Source organism: Anarhichas minor, unplaced genomic scaffold, assembly GCF_050575085.1.
Source record: "Anarhichas minor isolate MPS153535 unplaced genomic scaffold, ASM5057508v1 ptg000010l, whole genome shotgun sequence".
Classification (NCBI taxonomy): domain Eukaryota; kingdom Metazoa; phylum Chordata; class Actinopteri; order Perciformes; family Anarhichadidae; genus Anarhichas; species Anarhichas minor.
The window spans coordinates 14120496-14147083 of record NW_027466456.1 but is presented as its reverse complement, the minus strand read 5'-3'; the positions used below and the strand labels follow the sequence as shown (position 1 = coordinate 14147083).

General features: G+C 41.7%; 1 protein-coding gene across 1 annotated transcript; it reads right to left on the bottom strand.

The window, feature by feature from the left end:
* Positions 1 to 443: 443 nt before the first annotated feature.
* On the bottom strand, positions 444 to 26393 carry sgip1a (SH3GL interacting endocytic adaptor 1a). The gene is made up of 24 exons (XM_076087797.1): positions 26384 to 26393; positions 25046 to 25109; positions 24422 to 24446; positions 23713 to 23775; positions 23397 to 23460; positions 22866 to 23044; positions 20716 to 20724; positions 19066 to 19077; positions 17683 to 17704; positions 17510 to 17594; positions 15328 to 15410; positions 14081 to 14161; positions 13358 to 13432; positions 12406 to 13152; positions 11277 to 11398; positions 10706 to 10859; positions 6555 to 6614; positions 5392 to 5503; positions 4572 to 4727; positions 3030 to 3165; positions 2677 to 2879; positions 2256 to 2320; positions 1178 to 1342; positions 444 to 466 (listed from the first exon to the last, which is right to left on the bottom strand). Exons 1-24 carry the CDS (start codon positions 26391 to 26393, stop codon positions 444 to 446), a joined length of 2715 nt encoding a protein of 904 aa, XP_075943912.1.
* Between the last annotated feature and the right edge of the window lie 195 nt (positions 26394 to 26588).

The following is a 26588-nucleotide window of genomic DNA, read 5'->3' as shown; positions in this document are numbered from 1 at the left end:
TATTTTTACAGCTAAATCTTCCCGGACTCTCGACAACAAACAGCCGGTTATCCAGCGTTAAAAATCTGGCCAAAAAACTCTTTCTGTCCATGTCTTATGTCAGGCAGCTGCAGTGAAACTTTTAAACAACACCACCACACATTGACCAGAGGGGGATGGAGACAGAGGCACAGACTTCAGAGGGTGGAATAACCCAGGTGTCTAACTGCAGCAATACAGATGTTATGAAATGAATACAAATACGATAATTACATGACCTAAAACAGTTTCCACGATGCTATATGCAAGTTATACAATACTGCTGGGTAGGCTGCGGACCCGTCGTGAGGTTTCAGAAAAGGTTAATGGAAAGTCGCTTGTCTGGTGTCGGTATGTCCTCTGTCCTCTGTGTCAACCTCAGTCCACTGCGATTGTTTTGTTCGACATGTTCTCAGTAGCATGGGTTAGTTGTCGGCCAGGTATTTTCCTGAAAAGCATCACCAAATGTTTAGGCGTCATGTTTCAGTCGTTTAATAGATCTATTGTTTACTTCAGTACCCACACTGCATGATCATGAAAATGAACCTAATACATAAAACTGAGTAGTGCAGAAGACTGAAATCAGAAACATCCTTTTTGACTGCACTGACCATAAGACTGTCACTTAAAAGATTATTATTTATACATTATTATTTTATTTTAAATGCTGTTACGTGGTATTTATTTTCATTATCAATCTGCAGCAATTATAGTTTAATACAAAAGGGATCTTAAATTTCATACGGCTGTTGACAGAATTCCAATTAAATGACCACTTGGAAAAAAATCAAGATTTTTAGCAAATATTACCTTCAGAAAAGTGTGTATTGTCCACCCTGACAGAAAGTATGTTATGTCTTGATCCACAATACTAGACAATAATACACATATCTTAAAGTATGAATAAAAATCATTAAAAACGTTAAAAACTAACTTCTCTAATCTTATGTTGATGTTTGACATCAAACAATGATGATGATCATGACTTTTTTATGTGGTAAATAAATGACTTTACTTGAATAACGGAAACAAAAACAAAAAATCAAACATCAGTGTAGGTTTAGAAAGGTTTGATCTACTGGATGAGTCGAGTTATCGTTTGACACCAGTGACATTGACATTTGGTTTCCACATGTTGTTACTAAAATACTAAACTGACCTGCGGCAAACCTCTTCTTGATGAGAGAGAAGCGGTATCCTGGCCCGGCCAGTTCAATGTCGCAGCCCGACAGGGTGCTGCCCTCGCTGGTGAACTGCACCGCAAGTGCAGCCGGTTTACTTGGGCCTTCTGTTAGCTGAAAGCGTGCTAACAACGACCCCACACCTGAGGGAAGATGGTGACTTTAGAAAGATGTCTGCTGGCCACTAGGAATGATTTCAAGGTGAAGGAAAAATGGTCTAATTCCCAACATTTCATACAGTGAAGTGCACGAGGGTATCAGGTTCAATGATTCAAGTGTAAGCAGCTTTTGAAACGATTGATGTGTTGGTTCTGATTCAACAAAATTAAAAATGCAGTAAGCAGCTGTAGAGGACGACAGATGTTGCTGTAGCCAACCTTTTCATGCCAATTACAAAAATGTTTTCTGGATACAGATTTCAAGAAAGCACCGAATGAGACTCATTTGACAGGAAATTACTAATCATATGAGATTTCTTTGGTCAGAGGCTATCAGACAGATACAGAGTTACATTTAAAGACATTTAAATACATAATCTAGTTTAGTGTCGTTCTTCTGGAGAGCAGGTGGGCCCCCGGGGCGTTCTACTTTGTAACATATAAAACAAGCAACAGACAATTTAAAGTACATCAGATGACGTCTGACACCGATTTCTTTTATCATTAGAGAATAAGAGAAGCTCTGGAAACGGCCAAACTGCAGCGTGACATCACACTGACAACAGCATTATCGTGGGCATTGTTTACTGCAGACAAAGCTGACAACCACTTAGGGCCCCACCTTTTCCTGAGGACCTGTACTCCTAGTGCAGGTTCAGTGTTTAAAACCACACGCCTTCAGAAACTCTGTCACAACTCAAGTAAGATCAGAGCAATGTTTGTAGGCTGTGCGTGTTTTTCTTTTTACCGGGGCTATGCATACATTTTATGATAGAATACGAGTATCTGAATATAAAACTAAAAGATCTTAAAGAACTAATGATTAGCCACAGGCTGTTCCCTAAAGAATATCAATATCACTAAACAGCACATGTTACTTTTATCGTTCTGTACGTACCTCCGTTTTCAGATTTCTGTGAGATATCAGGAATCTTCCAAAGGATTCGTTGGTGCTCCGCATTCCTGTCAAGATTACAAGAGGACAGACAAATGCATTATGGGAGCTTCTTAAGACTAAGTGACCAATTGAAAGACAAAGTCAAACCATCCTAAAGTCAAAACATTTGTGCAGATACTATATACAAATATATACAGTAAATCCTTTGTTACGGAATAAAGTGTACTTTACACTAATCATTGGTACGGTTGTGATACTGTACAAGCGTTGCCATTGTGTAGTCAGCAAAACCAACATTAAGGTAAGGAATAATTATTTCTGCAATTCTTAATATATATTTAACATATGTTGTATAGTAGTATACATTACATAGTGTATAATCTAAATGGTACTTATGGCTATAACAAAGTTTAGACTGTACCATGCAGCAGGAGGTAAGACAGCCTGTAGTTTTGAAACCCCTCCATCGACCGGGACGAGGAACTGGACGTTGTTGAGGGCCATCGGCGTCGTCATGGCCTCCCCGTTGTATTTGTAGTCTATCCTCAGGTCAGTGCTGGTGGGCTCACATCTCCAGCTCACCGCTAGATTCAACGGAATCGACTGAAGCCCCTCCGTTGATACCTACACACGGACAGGAAACGTTTAGGGATTACAAAATAATGTCACGTTGCTCCTGCAATCTATATAAGCACCCCCGCCCCCCCCCCCCCCCCCTGTGTATCTCTTTGCTTAGTGATGTCAAGTTTTAACTCCACAGGGGGTCGAGCTCACCTGATACTTGAGCATGTCCACGTTGTAGTATGTCGCCTGAGGCTTCTGCTCTGCCACCTTCTTTAAATGGGATATCAGGCTTGGCATGTTCACCCAGAAGTCCTTGGCATCTGCCTTGGCTTGTGTGGTGGTGTCGCTGGTAGAAAAGCATGATCGAAATATGACATTTTATACGTGATATCTGGTGAATACATGATTACCTGAGGAATCTGATGTTTCTTATCTTGTAAAATTAGAGTGCAGCATCCAGCGTCTCAGTTTTAAAGAAATGTTTGACCAGGAAAACAAACTGTTTCATTTCACAGTGAGCCACAAGAGGTCGGGCTTTACACTGATTTTACAGATGTGAACTAAACCGGGTTTAAGAAAATAATCTAATTAAAGACTTCTTGCAGAAGTTATCGTTTGTTATTTTAAAAAGGGAGATATTCTATGAATTTAATTTAGTAATGAATCATATGTAACAGCAATCATTTTACAGCTGAGAGGCACTACACGTTTAGTGCTATCGAGTGATTTCTGATTTGCATAATAACATTAAAATACTTTTTTATGGGTCTGTCTGGGAAGTAAGTGTTTTTGGAGTGTTTTGCGAACATGAATCAACATATTAAAACAAAAGACAATAAACAACAAAAAAGGCAGACCTCTGTTCAGAGCAGTTGGCCTGAACACTCAGATGACCTCATGATGACTCAATAGGCTGTCAGCACTGTCTGAGATGATCTTAAGTTTACTCATCCTCGCCATCAACCAAACTTTTCCATACGAGATCATGAATGTTTTACGAGCCATATCTCAGATAGTTTAACCAGTTTAAGTCCCTATACCAAATATGTGCATATGTACATCTTGACTTTGTTAGTTTTTAGTGAAAAATTAACTACATGTTTAAAGTTTCACTTTGTTTTTATGCCACTTTGTGCATTTTAAACATTTTGCCTTTTAATGTTTCTTTCGGATCATGTTAATCGTGATGTTAATCAGCTCATGCTGTTGTGTATATTATACATTATTTTTATAAAACACATTACATTTTCCTTGTGTGTGAACTGTGATATATGAATAACGTTCGCTCTGTTACTATAACATACAGTAAGAGTGATAAGTAGCATCTGTTGTGTGTAAACAAATATTATTATAAGGAAAAACAAACGATGAATTAGAAACAAACAAAGTTGATAAGCAGTTTGCATTAACTAATCTTTACACAAGAAGGTGACTCATTTTGATTGCATGATGCAACATGCTGTTTAGGTGAAATTATTATTAATAGAAATGATATGCACAGTGATATGCACAGTTTGATTTGGTTTGAATGAAATTTAGTTGAATTATAAACATTCATAACAAACAAAAAATGAGTTTAAAATTAATATAATTAATTCCAAGATGGACAATAAAGCGTTCAGACTTGAACTAGGCATGTAAGGTGGAGCCAGTGAGAACATCCTTTCACCTCTTCACTGCCTCCGGTGAATAAAAGGTTTATTTGTTATTTGTTTTGAGAGTGAGGTGGTGAGTTCACAGTGGTGTCATTACCAGCAGAGGAGCTGGGGGTTAGGCAGCACATGCTCCAGTCGGCTGTAGTTGGTTATGCTGAAGGTTAGCACGGCGGGGGACGGGTTATTGGCAAAGTGCCGCGTGATGCCCGCCGGAAACGACAAAACCATCTCACCTATGACCTTCACAACACACCTGAGAGGAAGAGGAAGACAACAAGTGTGTTAGAGAGACAGGAACTCTACACTGCACACTTACATAACATATGTACTTGTAACAATGTGTACTAATACTTCTTCACTCTCCATGATAACTGAGCAAATTCCATCTGTTGATCAAGGCCATGAAATATAAGGAGCTCCAAAGTGTTCAATATTGAATACATACATAAAGAATCACATCAATAAAATTATGGAAAATACGCATTATAATAACATATCAAAAGCAGTGTTAAACCTGCCTGTGAATAACGTCAGCATGTATGTAAACAACCAATAACAGCTTTATAACACATATTGATTGCAATTATGTAAAAGTCATTCATAAAGTGTTTACACTACAGTTACAGACGCTTCATGCGAGAAGTTAGAATTGTTGACAAAAGACAAAGTCCCTATGTCTGTTTACAAGCACAGAGTTGTGTGTTTATAAAAAAACAGTTGAAATACTTCTTAGAAATGTTCATTAGGAAGGGGATGAAGTAAAGTATGACCAACTCCAGCATTATGCTGTATAAGCTGAGTTCACATCAGCCACACATGAAAGAAGTCATGAAAAGTGCGGTCCAGCTCAGGACATCTTACTGTCATACGTCACGTCAGGATATGCTGTGAACATGTGGAGCTATTTGTTGACCTACTTGCTGGGATCAGCTCCTTTAAAGAAGGCGTTGACCGTCTCTGTGAACGCGGCTGCAACAGGAAGAGTGTCCTGAGCCCCCATGGTGAGAGGACTGGGCCCTCTGGAGCAGCCTGGAGGCAACACACACACACACACACACACACACACACACACACACACAAACGCACGTTGAAATAGTCTGAACATGGCAAGACACACACTCAACCAATGTCAATAACTAAACATCCGATGTGCTGAATTCGCTGCCATTTGCTATGTTTTCTGGTTGTGATAGCCAAAGGCAGGGCTACATGAAACATCAGTGTGTATTAGCTTCAACCCAGTATACAATACAACAGATAAGGAATAGATACATATTTCAACTCCCAAACCAGGACTCTACCATCTTCTCTCTACTCTTCCTGAACAATAAAGTGTGGATGAAATAAGAACTACACACAGTGGGATGAAATTAAACTTTAAAGGTATTTGAAATGAGAACAATATTTGTGTTAGTAAGGTGGCATGAAAACAGCAGGTTATGTGTGAAGAGGATAGACATTTCTCTCTGTTCTGTGACTGTGAAATAATTAAACCCAACATATAAACATTACTTCAAATAAAACCGTCTTTTATGATTTTTTTATACAGTATGTTACACTCTTAATTTTAATTGAATAAGCACAGGTAGATGAGAAAGGAAAGACAGAGGTAAGGTAGATGTAGAGAGAGACTGAGAGAGATGTGCATGCTTATTCCAGACATGCTGTTAAAGCTGAATTATTCTGACAAGATCAAAGAAGATCAGAGAGCCCGAAGATCAAACCAAAAACCAAACGACCAAAAGTGACGGCAAAGAGATTAGTAAAGTACAGGAAGAACGATGAATCTTCGGGGAATGGAAGGCGGTCAGAGCGCAGACGAAATGAGAATGAACAATGTCAGGAAGAGAAGGCAGAAGAAGATATGATGAGACTGCATAGTTGACTGCTAATGGTGGAGGGGGGGGGGGCTCAGCCAGGAGTTAGCATGGCGTGGGTTAGGGCGATGGAGGGATTGAAAAGGAAGGAGAGGGAAGGGAGGAAGGAGAAAAGGGCCAGGTCAGGGGAAGGGGGCGAAGCTTGCACAAATGAGCCTCAGAAGAGTGAGTGTGCACGCTACCCTGGTGCAGAGACAACTTACCTTCAAAGGTTAAATAAAACTTCCCTCTGTCAAACCATACAAGGGACGGCTGGTCATTCTCTGTGTGGGGTTGAGGGGTGGAGGAAGGAAGGGAGGTGGGGTCCGGAGAAAGGGAGGAGGAGGAGGAGGGAGGAGGAAGAGGGATGAAAGGGAGGGGAGTGGGTGAGGAGGGGTGAGAGGGGGGGGGGAGAGAAGGACAGTAGCGTGAGTCTCACATGGCAGGTCTATCACACGTCACAGTGGGGTGAAACGTGGAGGTGGAGGCCGGGGGCCAAAGAGGGACAAGCCGAGACAGAGCATGTGACAACACGGTTGATGTTTTTTTGGTGGTTGCTTGCATGCACGAGGAAAGACAGGAGTCCGGTGGAGTGAGGGCCGGGTGTGTACTGCTGGATGTTAGCAGCTACATTTACAATTAAGGAGAGAGGAAGTCCAGCCTGAGGGGGGCAAAAGAGGCAGTTCTGTAGTTGCCAGTGTTTTCTCTATTATGCAACATAACAAAATGGTAATTCTACACCAATGTGTGGCAATTTTAACTGGCACTACTTTCTTCATCAGTGGCAGATTGTTCATATTGCGTTTATCTATTTCAGGCATTTTCTCTCTGTCTTACTGTGCTCACATTTTCCTCCAGGCCTCCACTACTTAAATATAAAACAAATGGAAGCAGACTGTCGTGTATAAAGACACCCTGCAGGGGGCAGCCATGAGACTAAGTGAGCAGAGACAGGGAGGGACTGTGGTGCACAGGGAGAGAGAGATGCTACGTCCCAATTTCAGGGGCTGGATCCCCCACGAAACACAGACTATGAAGGTGAAGACAGTCTCGCCTCACAGAGACAACAACTAAGTGCTTTCAGAAAGTCCGGGTTAACTTTCACTGCAAGTTTATCACAAAGACATTTCCCTCCAGCTAGAGCTAGACATACATTTGCTAATAATAATAATAATAACTTAATAGGAGAAAATCAAAAAACACATTTCCTCTTCACATGATATTTTTTTCCTACTAATCTCTAATGATTCCTTTTCTTTAAATTGTAAAACACTAGATGCCTCTCAGGAATATAATAAACATTTGAGGAGAAACTATTGCACTTGCCACAGGTCACGGACATATTAAAGCTGTGATGAGAGGTCACGTGGAGAAGCTGCTTCAAGTGAAAAAAGTGGATTACAGGATATTGTAGGCTGCCTCATTACTCTGCTGCATTTGGAAGAACCTTTCAAAGCTTCTCTGGCCGGTCATGATGTATTTAGTAAACAAAATCAGACTTTGGAGGATCCAGCCCCTGAACAGGGATGCAGGTGCAGTTTGACTAGAACAAGCACTACCTGGGATCGTGTTTACATATGGCGGTATTTCCTAAATGACAAAAAATGAAGCAAAAACATTACTTTTCCAATGTCAGATTTGTGCCTTGAAGTTTGACACAGAGCAGAGCAGGCCTGTTCTTGTCCATATTGTTTTTTTTTGATGCAGTGAAGGTGTGTTGTTGAGCGAGTGGACTAACAGAGTTGTTGGGTGATTGCGCGATGAGAGCAGTGCGGCGCTTCATGAAGAGAACAAAAGGGCAGGTGTTCAGATGGAGAAGGCGGGGTTTAGGGGTTGCAATTTTCTATGGCTTGAGGGTGCATGAGTGGCAGGTGTGACAGGTGGGCGTCAGGGGTCAAGTGTGGGAGAAGACCGAGGCTTTAGGGCCAGGTGGAGATTGGCTGAACTTGAGGCTGTGTCGTGCTACTCCAGCGGTAGAGAGAGGATGGCATGAATACCAAACAGCTGCTGCTTGTCTAATTCAGCCTAATTCTCATGCCAGACTTCAAACACACTCTGGGAGCAGCAGCTCTGATCTGACAGTATGTGTCAAAGTGTGCGTCTGAGTGTGAGTGTGAGTGAGAGAGAGAGAGAGAGAGAGAATGACAATATGGATCCCAAGGGTCCACAGATAAGGAGCTCTTCAGACATGCTCATTGAACACGCAAACACACTGTGGTGGTGCAGACTAAGAGTAAAGGTATCTGGGAGGGACTGCACTGCACTCTGCGCACACACACACACACACACACACACACACACACACACACACACACACACACACACACACACACACACACACACACACACACACACACACACACACACACACACACACACACACACACACACACACACACACACAATATGTTGCCAAGAGAAGAGACACACGGTTGCCATGGTGACATGGCGAGACAGCCACTGGTGCACAGTCATAAAAACAGAGAGATAAGTCTGATGAGCGGGCAGATGGACAAAGGGGAAGACACTCAAACTTTTTGTTTGTAGAAAAACAAAAATATTTTTATGCAATAGATGCAGCTTTTTGTGTCGCCGCTGCTTTCACTTATTTTTTCTGGCAGGTAACAAGAGAGATACAACAGAGCGAGAGCGAGCGAGAGAGAGAGAGAGAGAGAGAGGCTATTATATCTATTAAATACTTGGCGAATGTGTGGAAAGGTACGAGTCAGCAAAGGCAAAACAGTGAAGAGAAATTACTATTTTAGTGAATAATGCTGCCACATTTGAAAAGAATGAAATGAATGTGTCCCTACTCTGCAAGCAAAACCTGAAGCAGACAAGTCAAATAAGAAGGTATTAGGATAATGACAAAGAGGTGGTCTTTTAACATGTCTCATAGTTTGAGATGTATAATGTGAAAAGATTGATGAAACTGAGCCAGAATGTGGGACAAAAATGTCAAAATACCTGCACACTTTGACTGACATTAATTGAGAAAGCACAGAAACACTCAGTGGTGGATCCCGTCTATGTTAATTGCACTCCGCGTATAGAGCATCAAACAGATAGAGAACTGACACAGGATCACCCCCCCCCCCCCCAACCCGTCCCCTTTCCTCTCTCTGAGGGGATCTTTACTATACCTGCAAACGAATCAAAGTGTCTCTCAAAGGTGGGCAGTTTGTCTACATAAGCATCGTCTTCTGACAAGCCAAAGGACGAATAAAGAGACAAACAAATGGCAAAACAGAAAAGCAGAAAGCAAATTAAACCAAGGAAAAAATAATAGAAAGTAAAAAGTCATTAAATTAAATTATGTAAAAAAAAAAAAAAAAAAGCATATTAAAACAAAAACAAGATGAAAATGTCAAAATTAAAAAGCACTGAAACTGAAATAGTGCGAGTTTATAATTAAAGTCTCAGTCACCTTTATAATACTGTCGAGACCATCAGCTTTTTGGTCTACCAATAACAACCATAATGAATAAATAATGTATAAATGTAGGTCTATATATGTTACAGTCTCAATCTAGAGAAGCTGTTTACTAGTCGTCTGTCCCTGTAATCAGTTTAAAATAAAGAAACTTCAACCGGGGACGATATTCTGTTTTTATGTAACTGCTGCTGCCTCAAGAGTGTTTGTTTCTCAAATCTATTATGACTCAGCCATGTTACAGTCTACTGAGATTTTCAATTAACCACTCACGACTCTGCACTGTACGTCCTTCAACACTCACTCAAAAGTTAGATCAAGGAGTATAAACTGTTGCTGTGTATTCATTCATGAAAGGAAGGTTTGGTTGTGCTTTAAAATTAACAACCTGCTTCATCTCCCACTCATTCTGACGTGTGTGTGAGAGTGTAAATATAAATTTGTCTGTGTGCGTCAACCTACACCAGACTTAAAATGTATGTAAAGTTTAACAATTCGTTGTATCAAATTTATCTTTAGGAGACATTCATTCTTATTTTGAATGAATAGAAATCAAGATACAAATGATTGCAGTCATATTTTACATAATTAATCTCCAGATAGAAACAGCTGGCATGCATGGGTTTAATGATGTGTGGTAATCGGATGCCACAACACATTTTGGCACTTTATTGCTTAATTCATTATTTAGTAAACCATCACTGCCAAGAAACTGTTTCCAGAAAAAAATACATTTAAAAATGAATAAATAAATACAAAACTGCATGACTCATTCAAAAAAACTCTGAGCGCAAGGAAGGACAGGGCCAGTGCATAAAATCAATAACGAACTTTTAATAAGAGACATGGAAAAGTTAAATCCAGCTAACACGGCTAGCCTCTGTGAGCACAGCCGTCAGAGGACAGGCCGCACAGCTCAGTGACGGTTGAGGGATCACACACCTGACACGGACACGGAGAGCTCCTTATTGACGGTGGGGGTGGTGGCGGCACTCAGGGAGTTGGTGGAGGAGATGGAGGAGGTGCTCTCGGCCCGCGCCAACGGGGCGATGGGAGGCGGGCTGGCAGAGTGGACCGGCGGGCTGAACGGACGATTCTGAACAGATAAAAAAAAAAATTGTAGGATTAGGAAAAGTTGGATTAGAGTGGAAAAAAGGAAAAAGACGTTCTTAGATTCAAGGTTTTTACATGTTATACCAATTCCTTGTTTTGTTTTTGGTAAAGATATTTAACCATCAAAAGTTGTTTCAAGTAATCAGATTAAGCTCAGATTGTTAGAACTTTGTTCTACCTGGAAAACTTGTCTCAAAGTTAATTTTACCATAAGCGAGTTGTACAGTTGTGTTTGGCTCTGTTGGCTTTGCAATGGAGGTTTACTGCTAGTCCATGCGAGGATGCTGTGAGCCAAAGACCCCAGGTATTAACTGACCAGAACTTGCATTGAACAATATTGGTAAGTCATAACACAACCATCTGGATTAGTAGTGAAAATCGAATAAACTGTAACACTCACTGGATCTCCTACAGCTGGTTTCCCTGGAGGAAGTTTAGGCCGTGAAGGGGGGCGGGGCGGAGGTGGTGGTGGGGTGGGGTTGACTGATGAAGGAGTGGCAGGTCGCACCGGAGAGGAGGAACCTGCAGAGGAGATTACATTACAAAACTTTCTTTTAAGATGCTGAATAGTGTGGAAACAGCTACAGTACAAATGCAGAATAGATGCAGGATGGAAAGAATCTGACACATTGCTTGCATGAAAATATATTTCCATAACAAAAATAGGAAATATGCTTGCCAATGTAACTGTAGAGCGTATTATTTTACTGCAAACAAGGGATGCACACCTCCATAAAGGATTGAGAACAGACAACTTCCTGTTTCAGCTGCCTTGAGTATCTGTTAAAAACTGACAATTAGGATTTTCCTAAAGCTGCAACCACCAAAACTATTTCAAAACATCATTGGCTTGTAACAGTCTGTGCTCAGCTATTGGTCACACACTTTCTTTTGTGAACTACTAGCCTGCATTTGATGCTGTTTTCCCTCGTATTTAGGCTATTTATTCACATAGATATATGGTCTGATCCGTGGTTTATACAATTTTTCCAGAAGATTTTCTTTTCTGCTGCATAATGGACAGTCAGACAGGACTGGTTGATAACTCCTATAGAAGACACTGTATGTGCAATAAAAATGAATAAGTTCTACAAGAGAGAAGTCTGACCTTTAAATACGAGTCAGTCAGAACAACAACCTGTGCCAACATAACAAGTCTGCAGCAGAATGGTGGTGTACGTCTAACTGGGCCAAAACATGACCTCTTTTCCAGGGATCAATAAAAATGTAGATTTGCGATTCACTGTGTGTAAGTTTAACAACAAAGAGGGTGCAATGCACTGAAAGGAAATTTAAACATGGAGCAAAGGTGGTGTACAATCCCGTCTCAACTCCCGTCACAACAATCCCTACCTAACTGCATTTGTACGGATGCTATTGATATGAATAGTCACCTGGCTGCTGTGATGACCAGGACATTTGCTTTCATAATTACATTTGTGTTCGTGTGACAATCAATCTAAGCTCTAAAAAAAAACAACTTTCCTCTACAGACTATATTCTAGTTAGATTCACGGACTACTACTCACCACTATTTGAGCCACCAGCTCCAGATGTGGGACCCGGTGACGACACCACCGCCCGATATGTAGGGGGAGGAGGTGGGGGAGGCGTACTCCGGCTCCCCTGGCTGGCATCGTTGGGCGAGGTGACAGTTTCACTTCCGTCCTCTTTGGATTGGGGGAAGTCTGTGTTCTTGGGCTGCTCCTCTTGAGACAGGACAAGAGGCGGTGGGATGGAGCATGTTGCAGGTCCATCAGCAGGAGGGGTGCTTGCCTTTGGAGGAGGGGCTGGTGGGACGCTGGAGGGGGAGTCAAGCGGAGGGGGAGAGGAAGTGGGAGGAGACGCAAGCTCCTTTGGAGGTGCAGGGGGTGGTGAGGTGGAGAGCGTGAGAGGATTTCGGACTTCTGGGGTAGGAGGATATGAGGGGGCGGGAGGTGCAGTGGGCTCCTCTGAGGAAGACAGGGAGGTTGGGAGCGGGGGCACAGGTTCTTCTTTTTGGGGAGGGGATGTAGGGAGAGGTGGTGCAGGGTCTTCTGGAGGAGGTGGTGATGTAGGTAAGGGTGGGGCAGGAGATTCAGGTGGAGGAGGGGAGCCTGGTAGGGGAGGTGCTGGTTCCTCTGGTAAAGGTGGCCGGTCAGAAGATTCTGCACTGAAGCAGACCCATGTGTCACCCGTATCCTCGCCAGCAGGGGGAGGCTGTTCTGGTCCAAAAATGTTGTCCAAGTCAGCTATTGAGGGCTTCCTGGTGGAACTGTCTGCTTCTGTTGACACTTCTGAAACACAGACAACCAGTGACCGATCAAAGGCAGAGTTTGAAGAGGTGCTCAGTAAGTTTACACACAGAGATAAAACATGACTGACAGAGATAGAGCCAGAAAGTTCGAGATAAAGGCGCTGCTGAGATCAAAAGTAAAGGTTTTATCCTGAGGTGATGGTGCGATATAACAGAAGGCAGAAATAGACGAGAAGAGCTCTTACCATCGCCATCTTCAGAGGGAGGGCCAGTCGACAGGGGAGAGGTCGGGACATTCTTGGGTGGAAGTGGAGGTGGAGCTGCAATAAAATGATAAGTGCAACAATGAATAGTCCTATAAAACAGGAGATTATTTCCTAATAAACATCAATGATTGTTGATTAGCCTTGCTTATATAAAGTGAATTCATGTTGTTGAAGACTTTTCTCGTCACTGCAACTTATGGTGAGCTGCAAACAATGCTGATTTTTTGCAGATTAAAAAGTATTGTTTCATAGATTAGCCTAAAATACACATTCTTGCAACAAAAGCATTGGAAGTTTGGATCAAAACACGACAGGTTTTACCACACCTGCCAAACCCAACAACAACAACAACAACAACTTGAGGAGAAGGGATAGTCCCACAAATCATCCACCATGCAGCAAAGCACATTCAGTCGCCACCATTCCAGATGCAAGGAGGACGCGAGGAAGGATGCGTTGGTGCAGAATGGGAGACAGGTACTGAACTCTCCCAAAATAAGCCACAACCAACATTAAACCATTCGGGTGTGAAATGGCTGATGACATGAAACAGGATACAGCTGGCTGTTTGTAATGAGAAGCAGAGCGTTATTGCCACACACGTGATCAGGTCAGTTGATGAGGTTCATGAGGTGAGCTGATGGATCTGTGCAGTCATTCCAAGGAGAAGAAGAAGTGCGGCACAATATGCCCAAAACTTACTTCCTGTGGGGAAGGATCTTGTCAAAGAGGATTCAGGCTCTGACAGAGGAGCCCCCCAAGGATCGGACTCAGAGAGACCCACTAAGTTCAGGAGGGGACAGAACACGCCAAGTCAGGTGCATCAGAGCCAAAACATTTGAAGGTTTCTGATCCTTCGGGCCTTAAAAAAAGTATTCGGTGTAAGTCTATCTGGTACACCGAGGTACAGCTTCAGCGGTCTAAAACAACAGGCCTGCTGTAAATGCTACCTTCAAACTACATCCTTCAAAATGACCATATAGTTCATCAAAATCTCTCTAAAACAGTTTCAACAAAAACTGAACTTTATAACCTTTGTGAAGATAGGACTTATTGCAGAGCCGTTGTATTAAATTGCAAACGTTTTACCTGCATGTTCCTAATAAGCTGGCAACTGATTGCAATACGTATGATCACTAATACAAATGGTAATGTCTGTCGTCATCAAAAACCGATCATACTGCATACTTTCCATGAGGAGTGGCTTTATTGCAGGGCTGTCGTATGAGACTGCATTAGTTTTAGCGAGCTGTACCAACTTGAAACTGTGAGTAAAATGACACATACCACGCTGAAAGTTTCATCTATATTACACAGCCTTTCTCTTTATGATCTTGTGAAGATAAAACCAAAATGAGTAACAAAGTAAAAAGTTACCAGTTGTCACACACGGAGCCATTTTATATGTCTGAGTGAATGTATAAAGGGGAATTTGTGTCGAGTTGATGTTAGTTATGCCTGACATGGCAGTTGCGTAACAGCTAGGAGCTCTCTCACAGCCTGTACCACTGAATCCTACTGGATTGGCTGAGAGCGGGTGACATATTAACAAGCTGCACAGTGCACATGAACATGATCAATTTCAACTTTGCAAAGACAGATCGAGTGAATGCACAACTGCACAGTGAGCCTGAGGGAAGAACAATGATGTTAGGGAAATAGGTGAGAGGGGGGAGGAAGAAGAAGAAAAGAGAGAGAGAGAGAGAGAGAGAGAGAGAGAGAGAGAGAGAGAGAGAGAGTATCTGCTATGACAGCCAAGCACGTCTTAGCTGGCAGCCTTAAAGAGACAATAAGTGTTTGTTCAGAAAGCCTTTTCCATTGTGTCACTGTCATAGTTTGACAAAACAACAACACTGGTCACAACCGTTAACACAAACATATTCTAACAACAGGCGCAAAGACATACACAGAGACGCGTAAAGAGACAGAAACACAGGGAGGAGGATTACCTTCCGTTTTCGGTTCTCCGAAGGCCGTTTCCAAAGGAGGCCCAAATAAGTCTGTGGTGTCTTCAGAGACTGTTTGTTGACTGCTGCAAGTCAAAAGGGTCAATATTAGAGAAGACGTTACAGAGGGACATTTCAGGGACATTTCACATCATATATCATCCTATCATGCAACAGGTAGAATGCCTTTTAAGTGAGGGTCACTTTGTTTCATCCCATCTTAATTTATACATATCTGACTTGGTATGTGAATAAACATACATAAATATTTCATCCCTTGAACCAAGACTAACCTTTTAGCACAGGGTTTACCAAACTGTATTAGAAATTCAAGAAGGGCCTGCACTTCTGAGAAACAAATACAGATGGAGCAAAAACACAATACTACTCAGACTAAATGGCTGATCATACACTTTTTTTTTTAAATAATTTTTTTTATTTGCCGTCATCTAGTATCAATTAATTTTATGGATGGCTTTATCCTTCACTGTAACTGTATTGTTGTGATTATATATGGTCATTTGTCCGTGCTTGTTTGGCACACTCTTTGCCTTGTTTATGGTGTAATTTGTTATTGATTTGGTTGTGCTAAGGTATGCATAATAACGACCCAGTTTTCTTTATATATCTTCTTTGCTTTCACAAATGTACCATCGTTTTATTTGGATATTATTTTAATGTATGAACCACAGAAGAATTAGCAACGTCTATGTCAGAGGCTAATGAAGATTCAATAAAATAAAATAAAATTATCTTCAATATTTATCAAAATGACAACTATTTTTTTACAATTGTTAAGATATGTAAATTATTACGTCTGTGCTGTGGTCAAGACAGCGTAAGTAGTAATGTAAAGTAATAGGAGAGTGAGATCAAACACAACTAATGCAGGAGACTGACTAGTTGTTTAACCAATGACTCATTACACAAAACCTAATTTGTTTATGTTTGTGTTTTGGGGTAGGATGGAGATAATGGAAGTTTGCTTACTTTTGCTATGTGTTTATTGACAGAAGAGAGCAACAAGGAACATGACAGAGGGTGACATCTACCCGACTAGGGTGCATCTGTACAATGTCTCATGGTATAGGACAGACAACAGACACACCCGATGGAACAAACATAAAATAAATGTGGACACTAAAAAATAGCAATCACACCTACCATAACAACAGCTTAGAGGAAACTATAAATACAACTATAAACTTGTAAAACAAGCATTTATTCTAGAAGAACATGTGTTTATGTTCCCAATGACACAAAGCATCACAGTGTTGTTGAGTAGATAAACACATTGACAGCTCTGCAGGTTCACTGAAGCCTCAAGTGGCCCTCCAGCAGAATAAACACAATGTTTGTCTCAAACTTCTGTTTTAGTGGGACGGCAAAGGTTTGGCAAAATCTTTACAAAATCCTGTTGTGTTTGTCAGCTATTATGTTGGAAGCTCAACAGAACATGTTTATATCACGGCCTTTGATTACATCAAGAGTATTAACCAAAGAAGTTCCCTTCTTTCCATGATATCGAGGCTTTTTATAATAGAATTTATACTAAAGTAACTCCACACTCCAGTTAAGGAGTGTGGAGTGTGGAATGAAACTATGCTAGACAGCTGCAGCAGATGTTAGAAAGCCTCGAGTCATACGCAGATAGTTTCAGTAAGACAACATAAGTGGTGGCATTAGATGCCGGTACCATCCGAGTAATATAAAAATACTGTAAAATAAAGTGAAGTAAATAAAGTGAAAAGTGATGCAATTTATGGGAAATAACAGTTTTTACTTAACTAATAGCTGCATAAAGTTGTTGGTCCGCTGATTGATGAGACTTAAAAGCCAGGCCTATCCGACCATAACAGAATGCATCATTTGTTTGATGGACTGACAAAACCCTCAAAAAGGCCCAAATGAAGCTTGATGGTGACATTTAAAAACTCCACACAGTGTAAAAGGTGATTACCTCAAAATACGACACTTTAGACTAACTATCATGCAATTTCTGATTTAATATTGAGCTGCAAGTAACATTTTAACACCAACAAATGATTGCATTTTAAGACATAAAATACAGCATAAGCAGCACAATGTCAAAAGACAGGGGTTCAGCAGTGACACATACAGTATGATACACATAGCACCTTAACATTAAGCCTGTCCCCTTGCCAGGGAACCGTGAGGCGCATACCTGGGGGGCTGTGGCGCTGGAGCTGGTGTGGGGGCCACTGCGGGTAAAGTAGGGACGACACGTCTCGGTCTGGCAATCTCCTCACCTGGAAGCATAATTAAATCAGTTTAGCATATGTGACTCATTCCATTCACAAATATTAAAACAAAACCTGGCCCAAGAATGATACTCACTGGATGGGTTCCTTTTCAAACCCTGTGACATAAAGAAATGACAGTAAAAACACAAATCAGCAAAGAGTCACTAACAAGTAAAATGTTGCATCAATTCTATTAAACATTTGTCTATAAAACAGCAGCAAATATACAGAAAACCGTAAGATGTAAACGTATGGCAGTCAACCTTTTCTTTTTCACAAACAGCAAAGTGGTTTAAACAGAACACTGATGTAGTGAAGGTCAGAGGATGAACTTCAGCCTCAGGTTGACTTAATCTGAGGAGACCCGTGGACCAGCCTGCCCAGCTACAAGCTACACCGGAGTAGGCATTACGAACACACAAACACTGCGGTACAGAAGAGGTTTGCCTTCATTAGACAGCAGATAGAAGAGACACGAGAGGAAATGAGGGCAGAGGGATTGGGAATGAGTTCCAGCAAAGGTCACAGGCTGGACACAAATCCCCAAACTGCCAAATGGAAATACTGTTTGCAGTGCCATGTAAACAGCATTTCTTTGTAAGTGAGTCATTTAACAGGGAAATATGGCACAGACAGTGACCTGTGTGCACATGGAACAGCAAAATATCTATCGTTAGGATACAGTTTAAATTAAAGAGACTCCAATAAATAACTCCAAAAGTCAAGAACATTGTTAGTGTCACTTTAGAAAATGCCAACTGCTGCCTTCATCGACCTAACTGTGCTCTGAGCAGTGGTTTGAGGTGTCAAAGCCCCCCCCAAAAAATATTGGAAAGCTTTCAAAACATGCTTTTGAGATCTTAAGAAGCCTAGCCCTGGTACTAGAGAAGGTTTGACAAAGTTGGAGCGTAAGAAAGTTAAAAGAGGAAAGAGTTTTGTTGTTGAAGAGGCAACAGCAGAATAATATTGCCTCTCCAGCTTTGACACCCGTGTCTATGTGAGCATTTGTATGAATTCACCATATGAGGGACACAAGAGGCCAAGAAAGGAAGAGGGCAGATGAGGAGAGAGAGAGGGAAGGAAGGAGAGAGAGAGGGGAGCAGACGGTAGCAGTTGAGATGAGAACACACGACGATGGGGAGTGACTGAAGTAAGACATCAAAGGGTCCAGCTGTCAAAAGTGCAAATGTTCTCCCACTACAGAGACCAAGCATGAAGCCATTCAAGATGAAAAGCAAGCACACTAGCGATCTGCAGAATCTGGAAAATAATATTATATATTTATATGTTTAAATATTAATGTCAAAACAAATTAGCAAACAGTTTTGACCCGTCGCCTGAGCCACTGAACCCACCTACGCATTTTCTGTCTTATTCAAACGACTCCAAGGACAAGGTGAAGAGCAAAAGGGTACAAGAAGCATGCGACATATTTTTTAGCCTGAACCCAGGAAGCCGGAAAGACAAGGACACTTACCGGGCTACGTCTCTGTGACCAGCAAAAAGGAAGAGAGAAGAGACACCTGGTCAGAGAGTGACAAATCAGTAAAGCAGACATCCTACACCTGAGGACAAGAACAATTGTGGACTGGTCGGTCAGATTTGGGGATCAAACGATAACAGGGAGACGTGCTCATCTGTCTTAGATTTTGTGGGAAATTGCTTGTGCAGCCTTGTGTGGTTGAAGGATTTTTGAACATAAATGCAGATAGTTCAATAATTCCAAGATAGAAAGGCAAGTGGGTATTAGGACACAGCCGAGGAGGACTTATACTGATCTGTGCGTTTGTGTTAATGCCTTCATCAGTGATCCAACATGGAGCTGGTTAAATCACTTCCCTCTCTTCCTCCCCTAGTTGTTATCTTTATCTCTATACCATCTCTTTATTTTATCATTTTTGCCATCATATCCTTATTAGTTTCCTTTCATTTTTCCCTCTAGTCTCCCCCCCCCCCCCCCCTTGGCCTCTTTAATTTTTGCTTCCATCTGCCTTCGCCACCTCCTTCTCGCATCAAGCCTCCATCTCCCCTCCATCCCTCACTCTGGTGCTTGTTCCAGTTGTGCAGTGAGCCATGAGTGATTAACGTGATGCAACAAGGGGGTGGGACATGCTGGTGGAAGGGATTCATTTCATTGGGACACAGCGCAACACCGTTTGCCATACGCTGAACCAATCGTCGTCTCCCTGCTGTATGTAAACAGGAAGTTCAGCCACACACTGTGACCTTTTAGCCTCCGTCAGGGACAAAGCTCTGGTCTGTAACACAAATAGTTGTGTATGTTGTAGATAATGCCGACGTTCAAAATGAACCACTCAAAACAATTGTGTGATGTATTTGAAATCAGAAAATGTAAAATAATAATCAGAAGAACAAGATTTTTGTTTTATTTTTGAAATTGAATATTGCAACCTTTTCTTTTGGTGCTAGAGAAATGAAAAGTTGTGTTACTGAGGCAGATAATATCTGGACAGGGGGTCAGCTGGGCTGTTAAGTGAGGGGGCTCTCGGTGTAGACCTGACTGCACGGTGACACACATTAATGTCACACGAGGTACTCATTATAAAAGTAAGACGTTTGTCTTCTAAATTAAGCTCTTCTAGTTTAAATGCCAGTAGACATAACACAAAGGAGGAATGATATGCGATGCCGCTTATTTTTGAAGTCTCTAACATCTTAACTCCATTTCTGACATTTCTCTCGCCTCCTCTTACTGCTTGCAGTGGTTCATTTGGACTGAGAGCTAGAAGCTCAAGAACCAATTAAAATCAGATTTAAGAGGTCTTAGTCAGCGGAAACAACTTAAAAGACAGCGCAGTTGTACTCCAAGTAAGTACCAAGGCAAACAAATCAACATGTGCCACAGAAATGCTGAGCAGTGGCAAACATGCACGTACAGTATTCTGCGTAAATATATATATATACACCACAATGAAACACACTCACACCAACAGAGAAAGCACATAACATTGCCCTATACATGCTGGGCTAATAATACATCCTATAATTATTACACACTAGCCATTTCTAGAACGCCTATTCTCAGCAACACAGAGCCGATTTTATGAGCAAACAGTCGAGGAAAAAAAAACCTATGAACACAACAGCATGCAAAGCTAAGGCTTACCGGACTCCTCTACAGAGGTTAGCATCATTAGAGGCAGCAAAAGAACGAGAGACAGGAGAAAGAGAAAAAGAAGGGAGGGGTGGAATAGTTAGAAGACTAGAGGGGGGGGGGGGGGGGGGGGGGGGGGGAGTGTATTAATGCTGGCAAAGCACAGCAAAGCATCTGTGCACAATGTAGGCAATCACCACTAACACAGACAGATAAAGCTGGAGTAGTACAGCTCCCTTCATACCTCCACCTACACATTACCCACTACTCCTCCTAACATGATACGATATGGTTTTATGTGAAATAAGCTCTGAACCTGCATCATTGTGTTCCTCTCACAAGCTGATGTACAGATTCATAATTCATGCAGAATGTGCCAAATAGTAACACGTAAATTAAGCTCATGCAGGCCGCTAAGTTCAAAACCAAGTCTCTATGTATGAAACTTGGTATGTGTTTCAGGTTTTTCCAAAGCTGGGGTAGGAGCTGGCCGTATTAATATGTGGAAAACCAGCATGAAGAGCAAGAGCATTAACCTGTAGAGTCTCAGGTATTAGTCGAGGGAATCTCAATGATTATTCAAATGGTTGTGTGAGTCGGAAAAGGAAAAGGAAGAACTGGAAAGAAGGGGAAAGAAGCAGTGTTTGCTTTTGGAGGCCTGCTAACATTTGGCCCCTCTTTCTCTTTTCATCAGACCATGTTATTGTCAGTCCATAGCCAAGGTTACCCAGAGTTGCCAGGGACTGGGAGCGACTGTGTTACGCGTGTAATTTATTTGAGAGGGAAAAGCTCTGCCTCGGCAAACGTGATGCTAATTTGAACTGGTAGAGGTGAAGGTGGCAGTTGCGTAATAACAAGTACAGGCCAGAAATTACAATGTCAGGATTTTTGGTTAACATTGAGTTGACTTAACTGCATTAGATGAATCTCAAGAAGATGTTAAGTGAAACTTATTTCAGATTGTTTCAGCTTGTCCTGGTCTTAGAAAAAACACACCAGGATTAAGTAACTACAGTGCATAACAGCCCTAAAACTAAATCGGTCATATTAACAGGGCTGTAACTATACGTTTTCATTATCAATTGATTTTTCTGACTAATTGACTAATCCTTAACTCGATAAAATGCCAGGAAGAACTGGTGAAACATTTTCTGTTGATCGCACATTATCTCTATCTATTGTGAGGAACAAAAAGCAACCAATGTCTCCCATCTACTACACACATGAACACAACCATTATCTATCTAACCATTATCAACACCTGATCAGTTTAACAGAGCCAGTGGGTAAACACACGGAGGCTGGATTCAATTATTAAATCCAGAAGCTCAAATGACCACAAGCAATCTCACTGGACAGCACACCGACACACAGGTGCATCGTGCCCATTTTCCTATCTGAATTATTCACAACGGACACTCAAGCCAACTGTCCTCGCTGAAGAAGAAAGGAATTATGGGTAGGCTGGGGAGGCCTGTTTTGGAGTCCCTTTTGTTGAGTGCAGGCTGTGTGAAGGGAATGTGTGCTTGAATTTGGACTCAATTAGCTGCTTCACCTCAAACAAGAACTTCACACCTAGCTGGCTGCTCTGTGGTTCCTGTCGTGGCGGAGCGGCCGTCTAGTGTTAAACAACACCGGACCAAATGGGATAACGCTGAGGCCACTGACATTATCGCAAGCTTCATAAATGAACTAATTCAAACTATCATATACATTAGCTGACCTCGCTCATTACAGAGACGTGGATTGTGGGTTCGGTGTAGGGTTCAAACCAGAGATATCAGGGGCTGTTGCATACTGGCTCATTAAAACAAACCCAATAAAAGTTTCATTTCCAAAAATATCTAAATAAAACGGAAGCAATGACCCATTAAGAGTTCCTGTCCTAAGCTAAAACAAAACAGTGAGATAAAGCAGGAGAAATATTGTGGAGAAAGATAGCAGCACACACAACATCATGCAGCAACAACACACGTGCACGGCCATATCTGTGCACAGAAATATCTCACTAAATCTCTCTATATGTTGAAAGCCAAGGCAATTGAAGAGGATGACGATAAGCAGCAGGAGTGATTCACACGTGCACATTATAACCATCTAATAGACAGCCGTCTGTTAATGAAAGCCAGCAACGGGAGGGCAGTGACGTCAAAGCTACTCACCATAGGAGACGGGGACAGGGCTATGTTGCCTATGGAGGCTTTGAGCTCGTCGACCGAGGGCACAGACGCTACGCGATCGGACTTCAGCGGCTTGATCTTGACTTTGAATTTTTTCCTGTGGTCCTCCTCTCCTTCCGACTCATCCGAGGAAAAGAAGTGGGGCTTCTTGATGGTAGGCGGTAGTGCAGCGTCAAGGTTTCCAACCTTAAATCAATGTTGTCCAGGATTTGCAAAACTTAAAATGTGGTGCACGCCTAGCAACAGAATCAAGTTAGAAACAGGGATATTTGATTATATAGATTTTTTTTTTTGCACTGATTTGGCAGACTCAGCTGAATTTGAGAGGGGATTAAATACATTCCCCTGAGAATGACATCACATACAAACTGATCTCCTTTCAGTGTGCACCAATTTAACAAATCCTTTACTGGATTTGGAAGCAATCCGTGTTTTGGTGAGCCGAGGTAACTTAGCAGAGAAAAACAAGACATGAATCCTGTCAAATGACAAATCAATCAGTGCAGAGGATATCTCCCTCTTCGGACTCCTCCTCAGGTCTGAGGCTGTAGCCTTCATCATCCACCTCAGGAGAGTTCTGGAACACAAATAGTGACCGTGTGTGAATATCTTTAAATGTTTGTCTGATGTCATCAGTAACACACGACTGTGATATTAGTTGTATGCCAATAAAATGCTCACAGACAAAAATGATCACAAATGTGCCAATAGCACACACATTTTTCAATGAAATGGATCAATATACACTCATTCAATGCAGATGAAAACAGGGCGACAAAGCTGAATCACTGTTTAAAAATCAACATAAAATAATAATCCTATCACTCACATATCTGTCCCAGTCGATATCTCCGTAGAAGCCATTAGGGGCCCCGTTGGTCTTCTTCTGAGACTGAGAGGAGAGAGACACTTTGATTAAAATCCCATCAGACAGTGAAGGTACAGTATATCCTGCTCTACCGCTGGATGTGTTTCTATGTTAGCTACCGTCACACAGATCCATATTTTCCTCTCACAGGCCCTTATTTGTTCTCTGTTTTCGCCGCTTGGTCACTAATGATTGGATAATGATGATGATCATTGTTATTATCCCAACATGCTGCTAATCGTCCATCAGTGCTGGATAATATTTCAAGATTTAAAGCTCTTCAAGCTTCTCCAAAAGGACTAAGGGGAGATATCCTGTTGCCCCTTTCCCCCCCTCAAAGCCTCCTCAGAGAGACTGCTAATGAAACTATAGCTGAAACAGCAACACTGGAGGCTGACTGATGAGTTGAAGAACGTAGTGTGATGTCTATAAGCAGTCTAAACTCTCGACTATATACTAACTATTCTAGAGACTAATCTAAAAAGGACTAGGGATTAGAGGTCAGTACCGATTCAACCTCTTGGGGTTCCTGGCAAGTAAAAAGAACACAGGAAATAAATAATGAACTCAAAATCACCAGTCTTGATTTCCTCTAGTTACACACATGTAGAGTGAATAGTAATTTACAAATGAAATAATTGGCTGTTATTGAATATCTTCGGTTACTTACACCGCTGTCTCTGTCTGGGGACCCCCTGTGAGGATTTAAAGAAGCAGAGAGAAGAAAGGACAGCATGAAATTCACTTAACGTGTGAGCTCTTCATTTCAAATCAAGTGCTTTGCTAATTATTCAAGCCAAAAATATTTTAAAAGGGGGTATTCAGGGGAAACCTTTTCACGGCACGCTAGCATACCCACACATTCATTCACTCATATGTCACAGCACACAAAGAAAGCGTCTCATGCACACTTACAAATTGGCTAAACATCCCTGGAAAACTATCACCATCACAGAGAATCTGCAAGCTGACCAAGTACTTGATAAGTGATCTAACTGATCAATTAAGTCTTATTTTGATCCTGCTGTATTTGCATAATTTCAGAACATTTCTGCCATGATTTAACAGAAATAACATTGGCTGTGTGCAAACAAGCAATGTCACAAGCACTGGATATTATATGCTCGTTGTGTGTACGTATGTATGGAATCAGCTCTGATCCACTGTTATTTGACTAGACTACCAGCAACACTTTCCACCTTATATACGTTATCTTTCTCCTGAAAATACATTTTTAATTTAGATGTTTCTGTTTGGATTTTTCCGGACACCAGGAAAAGGGACGAGGACTTACGTTGAGTCATTATCTTTCTCTTTCTTCCGTATCCCAAAGGCCTTCCTGGTACGCTTTTTCAATCCTGAGGAAAAGAAAAAGGGGGAATCATTGCACAAAGAGACACCAAAGGGATAACTAAAAGGCGGTGTCTGTGGGTGGGTTAAAGGGCAGATGGGGTCAGCTGTGCTGCATCTATCATCCGGGAGATTAAAGACAATGTTTTTATGTATTATTGAGTGACTGGCTGCATCGCGTGAAGGCACACACCGTCTTTCCAATCTGAAAATGTGTTCATGGTCATCGCAAACAGACAGACAGCCTTGCAATCCACAAGGCGTCTTTTTGGAATGAAAAAATCATTAGAGCTGTGAAAATCAATGAGCCTAGAATTTGACAAGAATAGCTGAAGCGAGCCGATGAGGAACCCGTTATAGGTCACACGGTTGATAATATACAAAACTTCAATAAATAATGGTACAGAAAGCGTGGGAGATCTCTTATGTACCCATTCAACAAGGCTCACCAAGGCAACGGATCAACAGCTGCTCTAATGGAGCTGCTCACTGACCAACAATACAAATGATGACTGTGTTGTTAAAGCAACAAGTAAGTGTGTTTTAGCCTTAAGTCAACAAACTGTGTAGTGTTCAGCACAGATTTGCAGATATGGTTTGTGTGTCCTTGCTTGCCAAATTGTCTTATTCAACAACAACTCAAGCTTCGCAGCTCTATCAGGGTGTACTCCAGACGGCATCGACAACAGTTGTTTACAGCAAATGGTTTGTCAAAAAAAATCAACTCCAATGCCATTGTATTGAACTACAGGATGGCACTATAGTACCGTTTGATATGATACACTTCTCCTAAAGACCTAATTCCAGCTTTGATAGAGATCTAGTATGTTTCATTTGATCAATCGTACTGTACAATTATCCCAACCAAACACAACCCAAATGCTCCCGGCTTATTCTTACCCCATATGAAAGCCCAGTTGTCCCCCTCCATTTCTTTCCTGATAATTCCTCGACTCTCATTCTTCCTCGTCCGGTCGTGAACTCACCACATCATCTCATGACCGATCTCTTCCTCATACCACATGCAGGGACACACTGAGCCTCAGAGCAGGAACCTGATGCTACATCTTGCTAGCACACGAGGTATCATGATCCTGTTCCTAATCTGTCTGGTACTCAAATTCAACACCACTGACTTCACTCATTAATTAATTAAAGACAAATGTCATCACTTGTACCAACTGATGAATTCTCTTTACTACTTTAATATTTGGATCAGCACGGCTGCAGATAAAGTGGCAAAATCGATCCAGAGTGGCCTGCTGGCCATGAGGAGTCTCACCCGGAACCATCGTCTCATTGATCCCGCTCCCTTATTCCATCGTGCATCCTGTAGACGGCTATTGTCACAGCTCAAATAAAAGTCCAACTTCAGAGGAAAAGCACTCGCATACATACAAACATGCACACAGAATGATTAAATATTCACAAATACAAAGGATTGGCCCTAGAAGGTAGACTCACATCTCCCTGCAGCTATTTTAAAA

Bases quoted from the DNA above. Each gene is read 5' to 3' on its own strand.
- sgip1a (XM_076087797.1), bottom strand. The intron at 17,595-17,682 runs GTGAGTATCATT...TTATGCTTCCAG, and splicing joins TTTGAAAAGGAACCCATCCA to GTGAGGAGATTGCCAGACCG. The intron at 13,153-13,357 runs GTAAGAGCTCTT...TCTGTGTTTCAG, and splicing joins TCCCTCTGAAGATGGCGATG to AAGTGTCAACAGAAGCAGAC.